At 31.6% G+C, this 25,379-nt stretch overlaps 2 protein-coding genes across 2 annotated transcripts in view; both read right to left on the bottom strand.

The window, feature by feature from the left end:
• Positions 1 to 2,192: 2,192 nt before the first annotated feature.
• The window catches only part of LOC141528014 (putative sodium-dependent multivitamin transporter), a 65,410-nt gene continuing 42,223 nt past the window's right edge, over positions 2,193 to 25,379 (bottom strand). Inside the window, exons 3-7 of the mRNA XM_074243835.1 lie at positions 21,128 to 21,349; positions 20,711 to 21,054; positions 20,521 to 20,640; positions 19,809 to 20,465; positions 2,193 to 2,795 (exon numbers count right to left, since the gene is read on the bottom strand). Coding sequence (XP_074099936.1) covers positions 2,528 to 2,795; positions 19,809 to 20,465; positions 20,521 to 20,640; positions 20,711 to 21,054; positions 21,128 to 21,349 — 1,611 coding nt within the window. The 3' untranslated portion in view covers positions 2,193 to 2,527. The remainder of the gene's footprint in view (positions 2,796 to 19,808; positions 20,466 to 20,520; positions 20,641 to 20,710; positions 21,055 to 21,127; positions 21,350 to 25,379) is intronic.
• Positions 14,737 to 16,336, bottom strand: LOC141527998 (uncharacterized). The gene is made up of 2 exons (XM_074243820.1): positions 15,389 to 16,336; positions 14,737 to 15,212 (listed from the first exon to the last, which is right to left on the bottom strand). The coding sequence occupies exons 1-2, from the start codon at positions 15,663 to 15,665 to the stop codon at positions 14,737 to 14,739; spliced, it is 753 nt and encodes a 250-aa protein (XP_074099921.1). The 5' UTR covers positions 15,666 to 16,336.

Below are 25,379 nucleotides of genomic sequence, written 5' to 3'. Positions count from 1 at the left end.
CCAACCAATCAATTACAATAGAAGAATTACGGAAATTCTCCTTAGTGGAGAGTTTGCGACAATACAGTGGCAGTTTCTCAGAAGTGACCGACAGTGGCTGTGGTTTTGTGGTCATCCACGAAGATGTTTGAGTGGTTTTCACCGGCGTCGGTAGTGATTTGTTCGCCAGCCTATATGCCGTAACAATAGACGTAACCAATTTTCTGATCTCATGATGGAGATTTTTCTTGTCTTTTATGAAGTTGGTTAATTCTTCGATTTTGCTATTGAGTCTCTTCATTGGCGACTGTTGGCCGGTGGCGGTCGGTGCAGAGTTAATCCTTTCTCGGTAGGTTTGAATAGTGAAGGGAGCAAAAGGTCCTCCACTTTTTGGAAGAACTTTCATTAGCTATCCCTCTTCTTCCATTTGAGCTGTGTGTGTGTGTGTGTGTGTGTGTGTATGTTTGTGCGTATGCGTTTCTGCACCCATGTTCTTCTATAAAGCCCTTGACCTTTACTTCTTATGTTACGTTCTCAAATTTTGAGTGTAATTAACTCTTCGTTACCCACGTTCTTTTGCCAGCCGAATTTACCCATGTGGTTAGTGTCGCGCCGCCGTGTTAAATTGAACGCGCTGTTGCCAAACGTTTAACCACGACTATTATACAGTATTTAATAATTATCAAAGAAAAATTGTACTATAAATTCGCAGTTTTTTCATGGAACCAGATTATTTATTATCAAAAATCGAAAAATTAACATTTTCAATTATATATATATATATATATATATATATATATATATATATATATATATATATATATATATATATATATATATATATATATTGTATTATTCTATGAATAATAATTTTTTCAGAACTTATTTGTACTAAAGTTTATATCAGTATATTTCTATTTTATATAATAAGATTTTCTTATTATTATTATCACACGTGAAATACGTTTTTAACATAAGAAACTAGTGTCAATCACAAATATAAAATTATTGATTCATTCAACTCTTAGCAAAATTATCACATTTGAATTCAATTATTGGAGCTTGCAAAACACGTGTGATTGATGAAAATGCAATCACACTGATTGCATTTTCATCAATCACACGTGTTTTGCAAGCTCCAATAATTGAGCTATCACACTTTCTATCACACTGATAGAAAGATTTCTAATATTTAAAAAATATTTCTTAGTACTTAAAATATAATTCAATTTTTAATTTATAAAATATACAGTTTAATATTTTACTTTTTAATTTACCTGCCTACAGGTAGGTAATGGTTAGAGTGCCTGAACGCTGGCTAGCGCTCTGGGCGTTTTCACCAGGGTGAGAACAGCTAATAAGCGCTCACACCCTGGGAGTAATAGTTAGGATGTTTTAGGATAGGGTACCTGAACGCTGGCTAGCGCTCTAGGTAAAGGAACCAGGGTGGAACGCTGATAAGCGCTCTCAACCCTAGGTTGAGGGTTTTAATAAATTTCCATAATTGATTAACAATTAACAGAATTTATTATTAAGGAGTTGACAGGCTCAGCCTCGGACCAGCAGAGATTGCTCCTCTGCTGAGTCCTCGGACTGACTGCCTCAGATGAAGTCTGAAGACAGAATGAATATCGAATAATAATTACAATGAGTTTTTATAATGAATTTTTAGCGACGTTGCATCTCAGGTTACCCTATGTGAACATCAACGCAGTCCAAATCCCACAACGTAGACTGTTTAGTTTACTGGGCTGCATTGACGTTCCAGAAATCTCTTATCTCGAGGTATTTTCGTTACGAAATACCTCGGATAATACTTAATTAATTAATAACTAATTATTTATTTAATTTAAAATTTCCGAAAACGTAACACTTACTTTCTTCTTTTTTTTTTTTTAATATTTTAAATATTTCAGATAATCAATTAATTTTCTTTATATATTAAATTCAACATTAATTTTCTGAAGTATTTAATAAAAAAAAATAAATGAAAAACAATGATAATGTTCATCGTGATTGTCATGAATTTTATTAGTATTTAGAAAAATAGAAATTCATATTATTAATATCATTTTAAATATTATTATTTTTTATCACTACTATTATTATTAAACATTAAATATATAATTATCAACAAGGACATCCAAATTCGTAATTGATCTACAACAGATAAGTTTATTCAATAAATCATTGTTATTGTTATTGAGTAGCACTCTTTGAGAAACATCGTTTAGGATATATCATGTACTTTTGGCCGACAGAGAACAAAGTTCTACGTTATTCTAAATAAAATTACAATTAAAATGATAATCATAATTACCATTATTATCGTACAGTATTGTAAAATACACACAAATAAAAAATATATTTTGATGACTGGACTCTTATGGATGGTTACCACGGAACAAAATTTTTTTAATTTTTCTGCATATTATGCTCAAACGTTCGTAATTTATTTTATAGACTGTGTTATTTGATACTTCATACATATAACAAACAAATCTTCAATCCAACCGGATGTCTTGTTACACTCTTTGTTCTCTTTTTATTATTTCCAGTCGAGACTTCGTGAACTTAACATGAAAATTTGGCTGTTTTTCATTTCTTCATGTTTTTTGTGACGTCGTTTTATTCTGTTTGCTACAAAAGGTGTAAAAAGACGAGGATCAGAACTTGAAGATGGTAAACTACAAAGTTTCTCTATTACACGGCTTGCTAAATATCCAGTTATTATAGTCATGTTCATTCCAAGCGGGGTTATCCAAAGATAAGAAAGACGATGAATGTATAAGTAAGAAGCTTCATCATCGGTAGTACTGACAAATAAAAAAACATTTTCAGCAACCCATAGAAAATTTTTTTGATTTATGTAGATATATGAAGACATAAAAGAATCAAAATTCTCATGCGAGTGTGTTGACTTAGATTTATTATGATCTCCAAACATTTTGTACTCAGTATAAACTGTGTTTTTCTTTTCATTAACGTAAATCAAATTAAATACATGTACAATCACGTGAGGATATAAATCTCCAATATAAAAAAAAAAAAATCTGGAAAACGGTTGACCCTGAAATCCATCCCTACAACTTCCCACCAATTCCATACCTAAATGTTTGAATTTGCACTTCTGACGTTTTCGAGCTATATAATCTTGCATGGCTATATATTGCTCTATATTTTGATGATTATATATAATTGTAAATAACTATATGTGTGATTCCATAAATATTCATATATGATTATATAATAAAAATTTTTCTTGGGAAGTTTATCAACTTTTTTCTCTCTTATTTTAATTTTCGCAAGTAACAAGTGGATTATTATACTTAATGTGGAACTACCAAAGATCATAAGGATTAGAAATTAGGAATAGCAAAGGGTTTTTTTACTAATTATCAATTTTTTTATTCGATTGCATACATTGCGCTTATTCAAAAAATTACAATCAGCTGTTTCATAAAAAATTGGAGTGCACAATAGTATTTTTTGTTTCACTTCCATGATGGTCCAGGAATCGCTTCATCTGTATGGTGCTCTTCTTTATGATCTTGTTGTTCATCTACGCCAAAAGGTAATGATATTTCATCACAAGTGTCATTATAGCCCGTTAGTTGCCAATCTTGCAAAATTTGCGGTTTATCCACATATGAATCATTGTATTCTTTACATAGATCCGAGCACATGAAGCCAGATTTCCGACACGGATATGTTTTCGATTTGCAACCTTTCTTACAAGAACAGACTATCAAATTTAGTAATCCATTTGGTACTGATGGTAAAGTTGTTGCAATCGGTACAACTAACATTTGATGGGCAACAATCCAACCTCATAGCAAAGAGGACATAATGTTATTTTGCCAACGTTGTGCTAGCCAATAAGATCGACATATATGGGGACTTGCAGATGCTGAAGTCGGAGGTAATGATGCTGAATTAAAGTCATTTTTTCGACGAGTTTTCAAATAGATTGACTATTTTTGACATCGAACGTCATTCAAATTTTTTCCTTGTACATTGTAGAACCGCATTATCAGTTGTTCTCCTACTTCGATTAAGTGTGGAATGTTAGTTGCTAAATGTGGAGAATCAAAAATTCGTAACAGTTTACGAACTTCTCTTGATTTTTCAATTGTTTGATGTCGATTTTTTTTGATACGTTAAAAAAACACGATGTCACATCGATGCTGGTTAATGCTCGAATGACATGCAAACATGGCGACAACATTTCGAATTGTTGCTGATTTTTTTCCGTTTTGTACCATGCTTTACCAGTAGTGGTGAAAAACATATTTTGTGGTTTAAGGACAAAAGCAACCAGTAAACATAATATATCGTCATTATGACTAACAATTACGGGGGGACGATTCTCGCGCTATTGAATCATCGCTTCATCAACAATGACGTGGTGAAAATCTACAAGCGGCTGAGTTATTTTCACAAAAATTCTATAACTACGCAATACATCCGCTAGCTGTACAACGAATCGATATTTATTTTTATGATTTTGAAACAAAATGTCGCGTTTTTTTTTGTTGTAAATTTAGTTTCATCAAAGTAAACTTCTGTCGTGACTGATGTTGCTGAAATTGTTATCAATTTCGCTGATACTTTCATTGAATTTAAATCATTTGTCATCGAGTCAAATACGACCATACACTGATTACCATAATTATTTTCCAGGTAATTTACATATTGTTCATATACACTCCTATACGTGCTATTTGTTGTCCACGATACTTGTGTTAAAAGTGTTTCACCATCAACGATGGCGAATGTTCCGATATTGGGTTATCACTTTTTGTAAACAGAGAAAAGAAATCATCTTTTGATGCTCGAATGCTGTTGGAGGTATCAAATATCGATAAAGGATATGGGCATAACTCATATTCAAAATACTTTGGATAATATTTAGGATCTATATCGGATTTTTCAAATTTGGTAAACAAAATTTTTTCATCTATTGGAAATTTACTTTGCCCAATTTTTATGGATTTATTAGACACTGATAATGGTATTATTTCTGAATCGTGGATAAATTCAACAGAACCAAAATATTGTTTGTTCAAAGTAACATTTCCGTCTGGCCCAGTTGAAAAAGTTGGAATAATTTTCTTGTACGACTAAAGACTAAAACATTCGGCATTATCACAGTTCACATCTGATCCACCAGTTATTCCGGTTGACAGCGATACTATTTGAATGCTTGTAATAAATGGAAAATGTTCTTTAAACCATTTTTGCATGATTCTTAAATCATACAAATCTCTCAACACTGCCGACTCACGAAATCTTTGTGTTGCTCACTAGAAATACTTTCAAATTGGCAGAATTCTTCTTTGATATAAGCTGAACAAGTCAGACTGTTAAGCCAAGATGCAGCAACACTTTCAGTTATTTTTTTACCATGCACTAAACCTTTGATGCTATGAATTGATCGCATCAATGTTTGTTCGACGATCATATCCGAACTAACCGTGAAAAAATTTTCTGATCAGACTATATCAGGCTTGATAGAAACCATCCATATCAGGCCTGATGTGGAAATTGGCCATATCAAACTATGTATGCATTAATATAAGTATATGTCGTGATACCACATAAAATTTATAATACTCGATCAACTGAGATCGATAATTTTCGGCTGATGCCGGACCGGCTAAAGGCCTCGTGCGAACTACGATGAGAGATGATAATTGACCGATACAATTGAGTCCGGTTTTTGATAAGTTCCGTTTACACGCGTTTGGTCTTAATCGTAGTTTTATCACCGTAGATGCATTGCCGGGTGCCTTAGACGTACACCACGTTTGTGTAGATTCTGTGGACCAATAGAGCGATCACTTTCATGATAAATTACCACTTAACACAAAAATTCATGCACCGCGTAAGTGCGTGTTAGTGTAACCTCTCATCCATGTAAATTCTTTTGCAGATTAGTACTCGTACTCAAGTGGTGACACATCGCAAACCTTTCATATAAACAACACTGTCATACTATAAGACGCATATGTACGACTGTGATATCAGATCCAGAGAATCTGTCGCGTAGAGATTTTTACGACAACTTGTTAAGGGGTTATTCATTTGTGTTGACGTTCTTTTTAGTTTATTTTTGATTTAAGAATTAACAAATATATTAATTTAATTTCTTTATTTATAAAAAAACAAACGAAGATTAACTAATACAAATTTATTACATAAAATAGTGAAATTGAATTTAAAGTTTTGGGAACAAGACGTTCGCGGAGACGTTCCGTATGTATCTATACTGTTTTAAGGTTATCAGTAGACTAGTTGTAATTTTGTCAAAGTTTAAGTTCCTTTCTTACTGTCTAAGTCATTGTATTTAAAATAAGATGTTTTCACGTTTCTCGATTGGTCAAGAAAAGTTGTAGGCGTTTTAAAGGGTGTTGTCTATAAGTCGATAGTCGAGGTGACAAATTTAGATAGAGAAACATGCTTTGACAAAGTGAGATAGCGTTAGTGGCCCAAAAGGATCAGCTAGCGTGGGACTTATTTTTCTCATGCTCTTTACTGAGGTCATAAATCATTTTTATGAGGGTTCTAAATATTATTGATCAATTAGATTCATTGGCTTTATTATCATTTGGTAGTAAAATGGCTAGTCTTCTGACGTTGCGGTCGATCGATGTTTAGTCCATTGATATATTCTTTATACCACCGATTCCAGAAAACTTGTTTTAGTTTTTGAATCAGTTGCCATGAAGATAATCTATTGGACGGTACATCAGACTAATTCCAATCAGGTATACTGGTTAATAAATCGCCAATTAAGAAGTGCCCTGGCGTGATAGCGATTGGATCGTTTGGATCTGATGAACTGGCGGTTAATGGTCTTGAACTAAAGATGGCTCCGATTTCTATTACGAGTGTATTTAACTCTTCTAACGTAACCAGAGTATCGCCTACAATTCTGACCAGATGATTTTTAAAAGATTTTACAGCTGCTTTCCACAATCTACCAAAATTGGGAGACCGTGCAGGGATAAATTTCCATTTTATACCTTCGTTTGCTAGGTACCGTTGTACTTTTTCTTGATGTTCTTCAGAATTTAGCTGCTGATAAATTTATTTTAATTGATTATTGGCCCCAACGAAGCTGGTACCGTTATCGGAATGTATGCTGTGACATTTTCAACGACGAGAAATAAATCTTCTTAATGTTGCGATGAAGCCATTACTGGTGAGATCGCTGACCACTTCAAAATGGGTAGCCTTAACTGCAAGACAAACAAACACAGCTATGTATACCTTAACCTTTCCACGATTACGATATTTTTCTCTTTAATATAGAAAGGACCACAATAATCCACACCAGTATGAAAGAATGGTCGGGTTGAATGACTCGTTCTCTAGGTAATTCTCCCATTGTATAAGTAGCTATTTTTAGTTTTGCTTTTATGTAACGTACGCAATGATGAATGACTCGTTTAACTTCATTGCGACTGTTTAATGGTCAGAATTTTCTTCTTACTGCATACATTGTTGTTTCTGGACCAGCATGGAAGTATTTTATATGAGCTTCTTCAATAATTAATTTGGTGTATGGATGCGATTGAGGTAGAATAATAGGATGTTTTTGATCGAACGACATATTAGCATGATTCAATCGTCGGCCAACTCGTAATACTCCTTCATCCAAGAATAGACTGGACAGTTTCAATTTACTGTTTTCATGTATATTTTGTTTATGCTTTAAATTATATGTATATCTTTTGCAAAATTAATAGTCTGAACTAACCTTACAATTTTGAATTGTACATGATGGAGTTCCTTCCCTTGGGGAAAAATTTCTCTGAAATAACTGAAAAAAAAATTTTAATAAGTACGAATAATAGTTCATAAAGTTTTTTGTTTTCTTAAAAAGTCCGAAAAAGTCTTATTAAATCAGAAAAACTCTTTATTCGACTTAGAAAGTCAGGTTTTTACCAAGACTTCGGACTCTGCCAGAAGAGTTATTCAGAGTTATTAAAACTTCGTGTAGGAATCCTTGTGGAAATAATTCTCTGAAAAATCTCTTAAAAAGTCAAATTTCCCCTGCAAGTTGGAACTTTCCTAAAGGGTTATTAAAGATTTGATAAGACTTATTCAGTTTTCCAGTAAAAAGAAGAGAAAGTTTCGTTTCAAAAAATTTACTGGTCAGAATTGGAGAAAATTGAAAATTAAACTATTCAAAGAATCAATGCATGTTTTGTAAAGAATTTTTTTTTCGAATAATATTTTCATCACAAAAATATTTCGATAAACATATAATCGCTCATAGTTGAGCATGTCAAAACATCAACAGCAAATAAAGTACATTTGCTGGTAAAGACAGATACTACTCAGAGAGTAAATCAAATCAATATTTAATTTGGACTATAACATATATAACTTAACTTTCTAGGTAGGAAAGAATTTTCTAACCGTACGCCATCTATGAGAAACTGAAAATACTTCTTTTCTCAGTCAACTTTTTTCAGCAAGCTTGTCTAGTCGACAAGTTCAAAATGGTATTTAAGTACAAAATGGTCTAAAATAGAGATACTGCTCTTAAAATTATGTGCGATAGCTCATTGGATCCGGAATGACGCCTAGAAAAATGTTCTAAAAGCGTTTATCAGCACATAAAAAATTGCAAAAGTTATAAATAATTAAAGATGAAAAAAAAGGTATGTCGTTTTATTGTTCTTTTAAAAAATACGTGCTACAAAAGTTGTTGCAGTGGCTGCTTCATCTGTCTATTAAAAATCAAATATAATTTTTAAACTATTAGAGATACGAAAATAAACATTCTAGTCAATATATAGAAGATTAAACGATCTTTTAAATGAGTTATTATCAAAAATTTTAATTATTGCTAATCTATTGTTATGCGCATTTGTTTATAAAAAGTAATTTTTTTTTCGATGTTTTTCAAATTTTCGTAACTTGTAGCTTTTTAAATAATGCCGATACTAATTTTTTTTCAGAAAATTTTTTGAAAAATGACATCATTTATAAATAAATGAAAAAAGCTTGCTGAAAAAAGTTGACTGAAAAAAGAAGTATTTTCAGTTTCTCATAGATGGCGTATGGTTAGAAAATTCTTTCCTACCTAGAAAGTTAAGTTATATATGTTATAGTCCAAATTAAATATTGATTTGATTTACTCTCTGAGTAGTATCTGTCTTTACCAGCAAATGCACTTTATTTGCTGTTGATGTTTTGACATGCTCAACTATGAGCGATTATATGTTTATCGAAATATTTTTGTGATGAAAATATTATTCGAAAAAAAAATTCTTTACAAAACATGCATTAATTCTTTCAATAGTTTAATTTTCAATTTTCTCCAATTCTGACCAGTAAATTCGTTGAAACGAAACTTTCTTTTCTTTTTACTGGAAAACTGAATAAGTCTTATCAAATCTTTAATAACCCTTTAGGAAAGTCCCAACTTGCAGGGGAAATTTGACTTTTTAAGAGATTTTTCAGAGAATTATTTCCACAAGGATTCCTACAAGAAGTTTTAATAACTCTGAATGACTTTTCTGGCAGAGTCCGAAATCTTGGTAAAAACCGGACTTTCTAAGTCGAATAAAGAGTTTTTCTGATTTAATAAGACTTTTTCAGACTTTTTAAGAAAACAAAAAACTTTATGAACTATTATTCGTACTTATTAAAATTTTTTTACAGTTATTTCAGAGAAATTTTTCCTCAAGGGTCTGGAGTAAAATCACCAGTAAACTTGTTATTCTTTCCAAAACGTAACAGGGGTGCTGTAGCACGATGGAAATTAGTTAGTGTACTAAAGAATTTTATGAATGAGTCATCTAATTTCTCTGATTTTACGCAGGCTGTGAGACAAGTGAATTTTTTCCTTTCATTATCTTCTGCGACAGTAGACATAATAGAATTTGGCCATTGACTTTCTGGTTCTAATAACCAATGTGGCCCAGTGGTCCATATTGAGTTTTTTATAAATTCGTCTGGTGATTGCCCTCTTGAACAGGCTTGTTACATATTACAGGCTCATATATATATATATATATATATATACTAGCTGTTATCCGCCCGCTTTGCTGGGCGTTTACAGAATTGTATTTATAGATTTAAATTTGAAATTTGATTGGAATGTTATATTGACTTAGAGATTCCAAATTCCATCGGAGTAACATTTACCTTTTATCCACGTGATCCTTCTAGCTAATATGTATTGTAACTTTCCATGTGCAATTAATATAACATTCCCGTGGCTTTCTTGAAAAAATGAATAACAATTCATACAACGAAAAAAATTTTAAATGAGCATTGGAAATTTCAGTTAAAGTTATATTGTAGGTCTCATAAGTGAAGTTAAAATCTGCCTAGGTCAAAGTCCAGCGAATTTTGTTGTTAATTAAAATTTTCTCCGTAATAACAACAATTCATCGATTAATAATCAATAAAAATAAAATGTATGTTAATCTCTTAGTCCGTTGACTCAATAGTTACATATGAAGTAAAATTTTAGAAACCTTATAATGATGACTTTTTATCCGCTGCTAAAGAGACGATTGTTGTAAGAAAATATAATTATTAAGAAAGAAAAAAATTTTAATTGGTTGTCCTTGGAGGCCATCCCTGTGATTTTTGTTTCTCCTGAGATTCTATTAAATTTTATATCTATAGGAACAATGTGAATTTTTGACAAACATCACTCCCGCACTCCTATGTAGGGGAGGAATTTCGTACGATCCTATTTGAAATGATTTCTACATTGTAAACAAAAAGTTCCAACAAAAGTTTGAGGCCATAAAAACTATTGTTTAAAAATAAGAGATTTTCATTGTTAACGCACGCGTAATCCCTTTTGAAGTCAGAATTCGAGAAAAGCTATTTCTAGCTGAATTTAACATCATATGTGAATTTATTTTGTTATTAATACGCTGAAAAATATGTAACCTTGAAATTATTAAAATATTTTTAACCGAGAACACCATTTTAAACAAATAAATTTTCTTGAGTCAATAGAAAAATTATTGCCTCAAGGATAATTTCTGGGCAACAATTGATATCGCGACATGTTAAATGCGTAAGAATTATGAGGTAGATGTGTAGGAGGAGGTGGGTAGATCAAAAGTATTTTCAAATTCAAGGTTTGCAGGAGCTAAAGCTCGGATATTAAAAATGTTAATTGTTAACACCTACCCCCGCAATCCATATTATAAGTAGGCTATCATAAAATCCACTCTTATAGCATTCCTACATCACATACAAAAGATTCTTACCACATTTAAAACCTGTAGAAGCTATAGCTTCGAAATTAAAAATCTTAATTGTTAACACCCACCCCTGCAATCCATTTTGAGAGTAGGTTGTTATAAAATTCGCTCTTACATCATTTTGAAATCACTTATAGAAGATTCCTACCAAATTTGAGAACGATGGGAGTTATAGCGTGAAAATTAAAAATTTTCTTTGTTAATAGCCACCCCCGCAACCCTTTATGGGGGTGAGATATCGTGAAATTTGTTCATAGATAATTTCAACATCTCTTACAAAAGATTCCTACCAAATTTGGAGTCGATAGGATTAATAGTTCAAAAACGGGAATTTTTCATTCTTAACGCTCCCGCAAACCCCTTTGGGGGAGAAATTTCTTAAAATTCGTTCTTAGCTAACCTCTACATGGTAAAAGTAATATTCGTACGAAATTTCAAGTCTCTAGGTCTTTTAGTTCCAGAGATATCGTGATGAGTCAATCTACCTATAGAACAGCTCCTATATTTTTCATTGTTAACGCTCCCGCAAGTTCCTTTGGGGATGGAATTTCTGAAAATTTGTTCTTAGCTGACCTCTACATGGTAAAAGTAATATCCCTACTAAATTTGAAGTCGATGGGAGTTATAGCTTGAAAATTAAAAATTTTCATTGTTAACAGCCACCCCGCAACCTCTTATGGGGGTGAGGTATCGTAAAATTCGTTCATAGATTATTTTTACATCTCTTACAAAAGATTCCTACCAAATTTAGAGTTGATAGGAGCTATAGCTTGAAAATTAAAAATTTTCATTGTTAAAAGCCACCCCCGCAACCCTCTGGGGGGGTGAGATATCGTAAAATTCATTCATAGATTATTTCTACATCTCTTACAGGAGATTTCTACCAAATTTAGAGTCGATAGGACCTTTAGCTTGAAAATTAAAAATTTTCATTGTTCAAAGTCACCCCCGCAACCCCCCTTGTGGGTGGAATTCCGTAAAATCCGTTCTTAGCTGACCTCTACTCGGCGAAAGGAATATTCCTACCAAATTTCAAGTTTCTAGGTCTGATGGTTCCCGAGATATCGTGATGAGTGACTATATAGATAGGAATCTCTTATATATATATATATATATATATATATATATATATATATATATATATATATATATATATATATATATATATATATATATATATATATATATATATATATATATATATATATATATATATATATATATATATATATATATATATATATATTAGGGTGATTCAAAAAAAAAGAATATTTTTTTTTTCGTTTGGTACTCTGAAAAATAGGTTCCTAGACACCTCTAAGAAAGCCTCTCCAAGCATGAGTTCTTAATTGTAACGGGAAGGTCCTCCTTCTTACAGTTTTCTATTTTTTCTTATTATCAGATAGAAAAATTTATATCTCGCTTCCAACTACTTGAAAAAATATCTTGTTCCTTAGATTTTGTAGGAAATTGAATGCTCTACAAAAAGGGTCTCTTACGATTTTTTCGTAAACCCAACCGTTTAAAAGATATTAACGGTTAAAGTTTGATTATTTTTGGGAAAATTTTTTTATTTCTTATGAATTTTATAACTCAATGAAAAAAATCATTATGAATGATGAAACTCATAGTTTTGTAGGAAATTTACTGCTCTATAAAAATGGTCTCTTATGATTTTTCGATCAAGTTGAGCGTTTACGAGATATTCATCGTCAAACATCAATGCATATCAATTTTTCTAGTTTTTGATCAATAATTCGAAAAATTTCAATTTATTCTGTGAGTTTCAAGGAAATTTAGACAAATTTGAGTTTCTATGAATAGAAATATGTTATGAACTATTTTTTTAATTAGTTTTTAGTCTTGGACATGTTTGATTACATTAAAACAAAAAATTAGTGCATTTTTTTAAATATATAATTCAATTTAGTGTGTTTCACATGTGTTTCACTTTTTATCGAAGAATTTATTTATTTAATTATCAACTGCCATATAATTTTCAATATTTTCAACATAACGGTACACTTTTACTGTAAATAATTTCCTCTATTGCAGTTTGGGTAGTTTTTTCGATGTTCTTTGATAATTTGCAATAAGTATTGGAATTGCTCTTCATTTTTGTCAAGCATTGATTATACTCACTAACTAATGCAACAGCTCGTTCTGCTGAATCATTAACAACTTTCAATTGGTTAAAGTATTCTTTATTTTCAATGTAACTGTCATTAGTAGGCCACGATTCAATATCTTTATCAAGGAAGTCATATGGTAAATCAAAGATTTTAAAGAGATTTAAAGACTTTTTAGAAACAAAGTCACTCAGACTTTTTGCGTTAATGAATTCAAATCGTTTTTATCAATTATAAATTTTTAGCTTTAGAATCTGTACCGTTACGAGTATTAACAGCTCCAACAATATTTTTTTACTTCCAATGAAACGGTATCGTCAAATAATGATAAAATGGCAAGTTCATCACTTAAATACCATAAATGCAAAATCATTTTTTCACAAGTTGCTGAAGAAATCAATGAATTGATATTTTTGTACTCGAATAAATTTTTCAAAAACTGCAAGTCATGATTAGCAGCAGTTGTTGCAGAAGTTGATGAAAACCAAGCTTTTAAATACAGTGTAACTATAAATATACAAATTTGCCGAAGACCGTCCAATTCTTTATTAGAAAGTTTAAATTCATTTCTGAATAGAAACATTTTTAAACTGTAAATTGCCTTCGCCATCCACCTAGCATGATGAATTGCACCAGGACGTTTGAAAAAATTTCTTCTTGAGGCATTTCTCCAAGGAAAATCAACGACAATTCCAACAATTCTTTATAGTCATCTCGGGGTTGTAGTAACTATCAAAAACAATTAAAAATTTGTCAGAAACAAGAAAATTTTTTTCTTAAAATCGCAGTTAAATCATACCTGTAAGGATTGTGCAATTAAACTAGATATTTCATTTTTTTATCCAAAATGATATCAGCAACAACAGTATCTTCAATTCCAGATTTATAATTAGTTTTATTTATTTCATCCCATGATTTTTAAATCTTCCAAACATTGGTACGTTTGGCCCAGATGACACAGGCCAATATACTTCAAATGCACTTCTCAATATGATCTCAAAAATGTGGTGACGACATGGTAACCAGATTAACTCTCTTCCCAAAGTCTTTTCAATTGCCTTACATGTACCGTTATGAATTCCTGTATAAAGAAAATAGATAACTATCGTTAAATTTAATATTTTCAACAAATTGTAGATTATATTTAAAATCCAAATGAGTAAATAATTCTCAATAATTTCAAAAGTGAAATTCAGTAAGCAATAAAAATTAAACTAGAACGTTAATAATTAAATATTTTTTAGATTAAATTATCATTGATAAGTTACCTGTATTAACTGCCGTCGTGTCAAAACACATCGCCTTAACATAATTAGTAATACCCCATTCACTCAATGTCGATAAAATGGCTGATGTTTGATTGTCTGCCGTCCCAGAATTCATTCATTTGGAACCCCAAGTAATTGTTCGGTACCAAATGCAGTTAAAATAACTGGTAGCCATTCCACAGATTTTGATCCAACAAGGTCATTCAGCATTTTTCCGTCCCAATGCACAACGTATTTATCGTGTGTCTTAAAGTTGTCATTAAGTCCTTTAGCAATGTCTTCTCTTTGAAGCATACAAGCTCGTTGAATTGAACTATAACTGAGCGTTGTATCTTCAATTTTAATACCTACTGCTAGTAAAACCGGAGCAATAATAAACATCGCATTTCTACTGCTGACATTAGCTCGGTCGAGTCCAAAAATGACTTCAGGAGTTAAGACATCAAGTTTTGCTCGTTTTGTCGGAATTGGAGGTTCATACTCTGAATCAGATCCAAAATTTGTAACTCCACTTAATGTATACGTAGAGAACGACTCTGATTTTTCACTTGGAACAATCGCATGACTGGTAGACGGTTGATCTAAGTCTGGAATAAGATCTGTTTTATAAATTAAACGAAGAAAATGTATAGAATTTATTCATTTTGATGACAAATAATTAAGAAAGGACTCCAAAAATTGTCTAGTCAAATGTCATCTAGTCATCTATGAAAAGTTACACTACTACCTGACTTTATAATAATTAAATATCTCAGATACTTACTACTCTCATCTATTCCCATCATAGTTGTGGTTAAGTTTGATACAGGTACATTATTAGAAAGAATCTCTTTATGGGTACCGAATTTTTGATCCAAATACAACTTTCTAATATTATCATCAAGCACTTTTAAGGATTTTTCGCTCACAATGTCGAATAATTGTTCAAGATCTGTCTGAAATTTCATTTCCTTTTGGTTTTGCGCTGAATTCTTTTTATCGAAATTTTTTTGTAATTTTAACCATTGACTGTGATAGCGAAGAAATTTTTTTGACTGCATTAGGAGCTCCACTAGTTGGAATCTGATTTTTTCTCCACAGTTCAATAACTTGGTCAACTGAATTTTTAGCACTTTGTTTGATTGAATACTTTAAAATTTTAAGTTGGTAGAAAAACACACGCATAACCTCTTTCACTTTTGGTAACTTACGTTCCGAAATTCTTTGTAGAGGTATTCCGATAAAACGTATTTCTTTATTCATTGTAGGTTAATTGATGATAAATAAATTTATGTGATGATTATAAGACTTATTTAAAATGAATTATTTTATTACGTATTCAAGATGATCAGTTTTAGGAACACTGAAAATACGGTATTAAATGGGTAGATACTGAAGATAGTTGAGAGTAAAAAACATAGATGGCGTTAGTTTCAGAAGACAAACAGAAGAAGAAATGGAATTCAAAACAAAAATCCCCTCGAACGAAAATTTTATGTATATTTTGTGAAAAACAATTTAAAAATACGCACTGAACAAATTTCATAATAATAAATGACAACGCGATTAAGATTTTAAATTATTAAAGATAAAATTTAAAAAAATATTATTAGAATAAAAACTTTCAAATGAATTTTTGAACAGAAAACATCTATAGGAGTTGCTTTTATAATAAAAACTCAAATTTGTCTAAATTTCCTTGAAACTCACAGAATAAATTGAAATTTTTCGAATTATTGATCAAAAACTAGAAAAATTAATATGCATTGATGTTTGACGATGAATATCTCGTAAACGCTCAACTTGATCGAAAAATCATAAGAGACCATTTTTATAGAGCAGTAAATTTCCTACAAAACTATGAGTTTCATCATTCATAATGATTTTTTTCATTGAGTTATAAAATTCATAAGAAATAAAAAATTTTCCCAAAAATAATCAAACTTTAACCGTTAATATCTTTTAAACGGTTGGGTTTACGAAAAAATCGTAAGAGACCTTTTTGTAGAGCATTCAATTTCCTACAAAATCTAAGGAACAAGATATTTTTTCAAGTAGTTGAAAGCGAGATATAAATTTTTCTATCTGATAATAAGAAAAAATAGAAAACTGTAAGAAGGAGGACCTTCCCGTTACAATTAAGAACTCATGCTTGGAGAGGCTTTCTTAGAGGTGTCTAGGAACCTATTTTTCAGAGTACCAAACGAAAAAAAAAATATTCTTTTTTTTTGAATCACCCTAATATATATATATATATATATATATATATATATATATATATATATATATATATATATATATAGAAGATATATATACGATATATATATACTATATATATGAGCCTGTAATATGTAACAAGCCTGTTCAAGAGGGCAATCACCAGACGAATTTATAAAAAACTCAATATGGACCACTATATATCGTATATATTATATACGATATAATCGGCATTGTCTCTTCTCTAACTCCCGCAATTTTATACGGATCTCAATAAAACGTAACATACTCATTCTTAGGATGATTTCTGCGGTTTAGTTCTAAGATAAGCCAAATCTGTCGATTAGTTTCGAAATGAGAGTAATTAAAAAATGTTCAAAAATTGCAAAAATTTTCACTTTCTCCGTATTTCCGTACAATAACAATTGAACGCGATATCTGTCGAATTTCTGTAAATTGCATCTAAAAGCTTATTTAATAAGCTTTAATTTGCGTATCTCATTATCAGTCTAGGCCAAAAATTACCTACTTTCTTAGACAGATTTAATGAAATTTTACTTTTGCATTCGTTTCGATGTCATCGTTTTATTGTAACAGAAGATGTATATTGTTATTATTTTTATTTTTTTATTTTACATTTTGTTGATCATTTTCAGTCAGTTGCATAGAAATTTAACGCCTTCACATGGTCTCATTCTTAATCTATCAAAAAAAAGTGTTCCTGATGCTTCTCGTTTTTCATTTTCTTCTTTTATTTTTTTTTTTTTTTTCTCGCCGATAATCCTATTTTTTTCATATCTGTCAATGGATATTATAATGTTTTCCAACTATTTATTTATTTTTTACTTAAATGAAAACTGAAATAATTGAAAAATAAATTATTCATTATTGTTTTTTTTTTCGTTATACTTATTTTTGAATTGTAATTACTTATCTGTGTAGTATTTCTGTATTTATTAGATATAAGTTATTATTAATAACTTGTTAAAATATCCATGTAGATCTGTTTATACTTTTACATGTACGTTATACTCTTCTATTTTGTATTTTCGCCATTCGGCCATTGCCTTGGCATTCAAATTAAATAAATAACAACTATGTAACATAATTGTAATAATAATTGTAATGAAAATAAATTTAATCGATTAAAATCTAAAAGTCTAAATAATTGAAATCTACTTCCATTTCGGCTGCCGAATGGCCTTTTATTTAAATGTTATCGTTTGATAGGCTATAACTTCGAAATAAGTGGTTCTACAGCCTTAGACTAAAGAAATATTTTTGTCGAAAATTTAATTTCCTACAAAAACCATTAGAAGGTTTTTTGAAGAAAAAAAATGGTTGGTAACGAAAATCCACTTAAAGTAAAAAAAAAATATTTCCTGCGTCATTTAAATGGGAAATCAAATTTTTTGATGAGCTAAGCCGCTGTTGGACTTAAACCCTTTAGCCCAGCGGCACAATTTTTTATTTTCTATAAGCTACCAAATTTTCTGGTAAAGCAGTAAAAATAAATATCGCCTAAAAATGATCCACCTTAATATATAGGTTCTTTCTTTAACCCTTTCACAGTTTTGGGCGTTACTCCCACTCTTTTTGCATTCGCAGGGCAAGAAGACTGATGCAATACGGTGAGCGAAGCGCAGGGACGTATTGTCATACCCTCAATAATCGTTTACATGGTAAATTCATAAAAGTAATAAGTACGGCCCTGAGTGAGCACGCGGCGGGTACGAAAATCTGGTGACAGGAGTTAGTCCACTTACGCGATTAGCTATTCCTACTCCGGAAGAAAAAGTACGACACTGTCCGAACCGACTATCAGAGGGTTAAGTATGAATTCATAACAGAGGTGCTACGTTTGAATAACCATTACAATAAGTGCATGGCTTAATTCATTTTTAACTTCCCGCTAAGAAAAATTGAAAATTTTTTAAAATTAGGGAAGTCATTGGTTTTTCCCCGTTTTGCAAAAATTGAGTTTTTATCAGATCTCGACGTTTGAAGGTCACAGGAAGCTTCCCTGACTATTCCCGCGGTGGTTTCCGTGCGGCTGTGTGTGTGTGTGTGTGTGTGTGTGTGTGTGTGTGTGTGTGTGTGTGTGTGTGTGTGTGTTTAAACCTCTTACAACTTTTAAACGGCTTGACCGATCGGCTCGAGATAGGTAGTAGCTATCCAAAGACTGTCATTGCAATTAAATTTCGTGAAAATTTGAATTGATTCGGTCTGCTAGACATTGCGAATTCTCAAAAATAAAATTTCAAAAGATGGTTTTTTTGGAATAACTTCTAAACGGCTCCACAGATCAATCCAAAAAACGAATGTGCTCTTAAACTTAAAACACAACGTCGGTTGCCGCCAGTGCCATCAAATTCGGTTGATTCGTTCATGAGTGTTTTTCCTAAATAACTTCGGCATTTCTCTTTGGATCGTTTGTGATAAATCAAAATAATTATCAGACCTCAAAAAAACACGTCAATCGATGCTAAGAATATACAAATCGGTTCATTGGTTCGTGAGTTATCGTTGACGAAAAAATTCGGAAAAAATGAATTTTTCAAATTTCTCTAAAATGTTTCGTTTAATCAGTTTGTCTTCTAAATTATATCATATAATTTAAAAAACTGCGTAGGTTGCTGCCAACTGTGTGAAAATTAGTTAATCCATTCAGAAGTTGTTGTCGTTTGAAAATTCAAAAAATACTGTTTTATCAATCTATTATCAGACTTTTGAGCTCGAAGAGGTCAAGAACTAAGAACAGCTAATTTTTTGAGCTCGAAGAGTTCGAAAAAAACATATAAATTATATTTTTGAGCCTAAACAACTCAAAAACATGATAAGTGTAATTTTAAGCGCGTAGATATAGAATTAGTGGGAAGTTGCAGGGATATCCATCAGGGTCAACCGTTTTCCAGATTTTTTATTTTTCAAGTATTTCTTAAGCAGAACTGAAGTATTGAACGAAAATAAAAGGTTATAATAGATACCTTATATATTTCTGAATGATATGGGAGGAATTAGAACATCCATCAATTGACATTTCTAGAACAGGCGTTCTAGGTTTCGGTGAAAAAGCGATCCATATATTAAATGCGATCGAAATGATAGTACCAATTACAGCTCCAGGTTCATTTGCTGATTCTATAAACATTCCCAAAGTGAAGAGTCCTAAAATAGGACCACCAAATGCTCCATTTACCGCTAATACTGCTTGAATGAGTGCGCCTAACCGTGAAGCTACGAAAGCTATAGCAATACTAATAAATCCAATAATAAATCCTAAAACTTTTCCATAAAATGCAGCCTTGTCATCACGAAAATCATAACCAAATCGCTGGTAAAGTGGCTTGATATAGTCTGCTAAAGCTATCGCAGCCAGCGAGTTTAGCATTGCAGACACCGTACTAAGACTTGCACTAAAAACACCTGCAATAAAAATTCCTGTGAGGGCAGGAATCTGAGTCATGCGGTTTTTTGCAAAGTATGGCATCAACATATCGTAAGACTTAATATTGCCTAAAATCACTGGATCACAATTGGAATAATAAGCATAAAGCACAAGGCCTGAAAAAGAAATTGTCAGCGCCATCGCCAAAGTCATTGGTATATTCATCCAAAGAGCTTTTCGAGCATCTCCAATAGTCCTGAAACGAACGAACGTGTATCATTCGTGACAAAATATTTTTTAAATCCACTCACTTTGCAGTTAACATTCTTTGAACCTGCACTTGATTACAAGCAAAAAGAGAAAGAAAAAAATAAGCTCCTCCAATAGTTAAAGTCCACCACGTGTGTCGGATCGTAGGATCAAAATCGAAACTAGAACAAAAAATTATCGTTATATAAAACAATTTTTTATGTGAGCAATTATTCGCGTTAGACAACTTACTTGAAAAAATTTAATCGCCCACCTTTATGAGCCGTATCGAACACATTCCAAACACCTCCTTCAATGTCACTTAGTCCAACACTAATTACACAACATACACAGATAAACATTAAAGCACCTTGTAAAAGATCAGTTACAATTATTGCTTTTATGCCACCTATACTTGAGTAAAAAGTGCAAATTAATCCAATAAGAACAATGCTCATATTTCCGTTGAGACCTGTGGTAGCTTCTAAGGCAAGCGCTGGAGCATATATAACAATACCAGTATAAAAATTGATTTGAATAAAATTTGTGATACTAGCTATTAACCTTGATGTAACTCCAAAACGTTTTTCGAGGTACTGAAATATAAAACACAGTAATTGAAATAATAGAATGGCTATTATAAGAAAACAATTTGTCAATTTTGAACACCTCGAAAACACTCATAGTTCTGAGTTCATAAAATACTGGAAGATAGAAATACGAGACTATAGGTGTTCCTAATATTAGACCAACATATATTACATTGAATTGGGCACCATAGCTATAGTTTTCAGCACTACTACCAAGTAGTGATATTGCTGAAAGATAAGCAATCATCATGGTAAAAGAAAGCAAAGTTACTCCTATTGATCGGTCGGCAGAAAAATACTCCTGAAATGAGAAAATAAAAAAAAGCCCGATAAAAGGAGTTTTTATCTAATCATATATGATTATATATAACAACATAAACAAAATAACGTCTTTATTCGATCAAACATGTCTTAAAAGTTTTGTTAATATAAAAAAAAAAGTTCTCCTAAAGTTTGAGCTCAATATCTCAAAAATTGAGCTGGTGCAAGAGGGGTCTCTTTTTCCATATGAATAAGATTGTAAAATTTTTTTTATTTTTAAAATAACTAAACGGATAAAAAATTTTTTTTCCAATTTTGCTCTGAACGATCTTGTAGGAAATTTAATTCTCTACAAAATTGTTAACGTCTATTTTTTCCCTAAACTCAACAGAAACGACGTTACAGAGGGCCAAAAAGGAGAAAAAAATTAATAAATTAGTAATAGAACAAAATTTATTATTTTAACTTATCAAAGATTAAACTCATTATACTTCATAATTCATCAAAAATTTTTGAATTTAACATTATTTCGAAGTAATAAAAAAATATGCGTTTTTTGGTTGATATTTGAGCTTTTCAAACTCAAAGCATAGTTTTTCACATTTTGAGCTATTCGAACTCAAAATATATTTATTGAGCAACTATGACTCTTGAATGCGACGGTCGATTTTCTCTTTTAAATAAGCATTCAACGCAGTTCTTTAAGCATAAAAAGAAAATGTACAGGTTCCGTTTGATTGGTTAAGAAATCTCGAAGATATCTTAATAAAAAAAAATACCGAAAAACCAAATTTTGTTAATTTTTAACCAACTATAACTCTTAAATGAATCGTTCGATTTTCATTTTTAAAAATGCGTTCGCCGCAGTTTCTTAAGTACAAAAAATGTATCTATGGCTTTATTATGATTTTTTCGTACGCTTTATAAAGTTATTTTGAAAAAACACAAAAATTCAAATATCTTTTTGGTTATTTTTTAGCTTTCTTCAGAATGGCTTGATGGATTAACTCTCTAAAATAATCAGATCTAAGTTTTGATAAACCCTTTCGAATGACGTGTTATAGAATTGAATCGATTGATTCGTTTTTGAGAAACCGTTCGACAAAAATTTATTTACACACATACATCCACACACACACACGCGCGCGCGCGTGTGCGTGCGCGTGCGCGTGCACACATACGGCCGGACGCCTCAGCGAGAATAGTTATAATGTCTTCCTGGGACCCCAAAACGTAGAGATCCGATGAAACCTTGACTTTAGAAAATCGGACCCCTCGCGGTCTTGAAACTACAATAAATCCACCGTGGATCCACCGTGAATCCTCCGTGGTTTCGTGACATTTCACCATGGTGGTTTCACTGTGGATACATCGTGGTTCCACTGTGGATTCATCGTGGTTCCACCGTGGATCCACCGTGGTTTTAATGTGGATTCACCATGGTTCCATTGTGGATCCACTGTGGTTCCCCGGGTCAAAAATATTATATATAATTATAATTATATATATAAATGGCCCTATAAAATTAGATATAGTTATATAGAATTAGATATAATTATTTCTATAGAAAAAAAAACCGGGACGCGCGGGAATCGAACCACGGACCTTACACTTGCTAGACTAATTCTTTACCTGCTCACCTACGAGACTTACTTGAAGAGTAAAGTTTGTAACAACTACAAGTATTGCAAATGGTATACATAATCAATGCGTAATGAACAAAATTTTTTATCAAATTTGTAAATTATTAATTATCAATATACACTGATAGAAAGATTTATTAACTATTATTAAATTAATTTATTCGAAGATAATTATTTAATTTATAAAATTGTAATAAATATGTTTGAACATTCAATAAATATTTTTTTGGGAGGAAAGTATATTTATTAATAGCGTATTAGTATTTATTAATAATTAACAAATATTTAGTAACACAATAAAATTATCTATATAAATTATTTGGATTAATTATATTACATTATAGTAATGTTTATTGTAAAATACCTAATTCTATCAGAGCTCATAATTATCTTTTATATTTTTAAATATTAAAAACGTTATTTATTTAGTAAATTGAATTATTAGCATGTATCTCAGCTATAGGGTTTTATAAAGTATCAAAAGAAAATGGCTATTTTTGCTTTTTATGATAAATAAATATTTGTTAACTGTTAATAAATATTTATTAAATCCTATGATGTTAAAAAATCATTTATTAAGAGTTAATAAAGCTTATTAAATGTGAACAAATCCTTCTATTGGTGTATATATAACTAAAAAGTAATTCAACTTACTTACCAAAATTTCAAATACTCGAGTCAGATTTTTAGAAACGTCTTAATTTTTCGCTATTTCAACTGAAACATTAATGTCAAAATCTCGCGTCAAACCACGGCGGATCCACGATGGAACCACAGTGAATCCACAGTAAAACCACGGAAAAACCACGTGGAATCCACAATGGGTCTACTGTGGATCCACCGTGGATCCACTGTGGTTTTGTCGTGGATTCACCATAGATCCATTGTGAATTCACCGTGGATCCACCGTGGATTCACCGTGGATCCACTGTGGATCAACTGTGGTGAAATGTCACAAAACCACGGTGGATCCACAGTGTATACACAGTGTATCCACGGTGGGTCCACGATGTGGTGGTTTCACCGTGGATCCACGGTGGTTGCAGGACCGCGAGGGACCGAAATCACTAACTTTTGTAGAAAATTTTCAATTTTCCTGGCGGGAAGCTTAAAATAGATTGAATTTTACAATGTTACTTAAATGGGAAAGGAAACCCCCCCCCCTTGCACCAACTCAATTTATGAGATATTGAGCTCAAACTTTAGGAGAATTTTGTTTTTGTACATAATAAAAATGTACATAACTAAATCAAAATAAAATTCTTTATTATTACACATTACACCAGCCTCTATGAATTATTCCTTACAAGAATTTCTAGTAGATTTCATAAAAATCTAACTATTGCAGCCGTTCTCATGGCGCAATCTTTCGAGTTCGAGTCCTGGTCTGAACTGTCAGAATTAGTTTTTTTTTGCTCTCCGAGCGGAAAGTGGCAACTTTCGTTCCGCTGCGCTGAACAAAGTTGCCGCTTTCCGCCTTCGTCGGACAGAAAAATAGTGTACAGCCCATAGGAATTAAAAAAGAAAACCTCACCAGAAAAGAATTACACACCGAGGGGTGTAATATACTATTTTTTTATTGTCTGTAACAGTAGCGTCAATTTACCGTGATTTGACAGTATATTGAGCTTACAGTGTCGGTCATAACGTCGTAGATTGACTTTCGTACATTTATCTTTTCATTTCTAACAGTCGGTTAATAAATTGTTGTAAAACGGACGTTTATTACTCACTTCTCTATTACTTGATGGTGCATAACTAATGTTTTCATCATAAAATCACCATAGATATTTGATAAATTTATAGTATCGTTTTCAACGGTATCCGATGCTGATTGACGAATCGCTCAATTAAAACAAATCTTATCTGGTGAAACGACCGTGAATTAACTGTGCCTTCATTCTATCGACGAAATCGCCAGGATATGTAAACGAGTATTTGAAAGAACGAAAAAAAAATTGTTATTCTTATATTATTAACTTCCCGCTGAGAAAAACGAAGATTTTCAAAAATCGGGAAGTTATTGTTTTCACCCCGTTTTGCCAAAATTGAGTTTTCATCAGATCTCGACATTTTAAGGTCTCAGGAAGCTTCCCTGACTACTCCCGCGATGCTGTCTGTATGTCTGTATGTATATATATATATATATATATATATATATATATATATATATATATATATATATATATATATATATATATATATATATGTCGGAGATAATATCGAGCTGGGTTTTCCCAGAGATTGGAAATTCCCAATATTTTAGTTTGTCTGTTAATTTTAAGCAAAATCGTAAAGCATAGAATATTTAGATATTATTTATGATTTAAGCTAGTTATATTTTTATGGTTATAACGATGGGCTTAAGTCCGGAGTGACAATGGTCACCAAACGTAGCCGAGGTCACAGGATAGAAGTAAAAAGTAT

This window comes from Cotesia typhae, unplaced genomic scaffold (assembly GCF_013202065.1).
Source record: "Cotesia typhae breed Kobodo isofemale line unplaced genomic scaffold, CoteBio_Ctyphae contig_42, whole genome shotgun sequence".
Classification (NCBI taxonomy): Eukaryota; Metazoa; Arthropoda; class Insecta; order Hymenoptera; family Braconidae; genus Cotesia; species Cotesia typhae.
This window is presented reverse-complemented; position numbering and strand designations above follow the sequence as displayed.

What these genes read in the sequence shown, in the direction of transcription:
- LOC141527998 (XM_074243820.1), bottom strand. Translation starts at nt 15,665, where the DNA reads ATGCAGTCAAAAAAATTTCTTCGCTATCACAGTCAATGGTTAAAATTA. An exon ending in GATGGGAATAGATGAGAGTA is followed by an intron (nt 15,213 to 15,388) that starts GTAAGTATCTGA and finishes ATCTTATTCCAG; the next exon opens with ACTTAGATCAACCGTCTACC.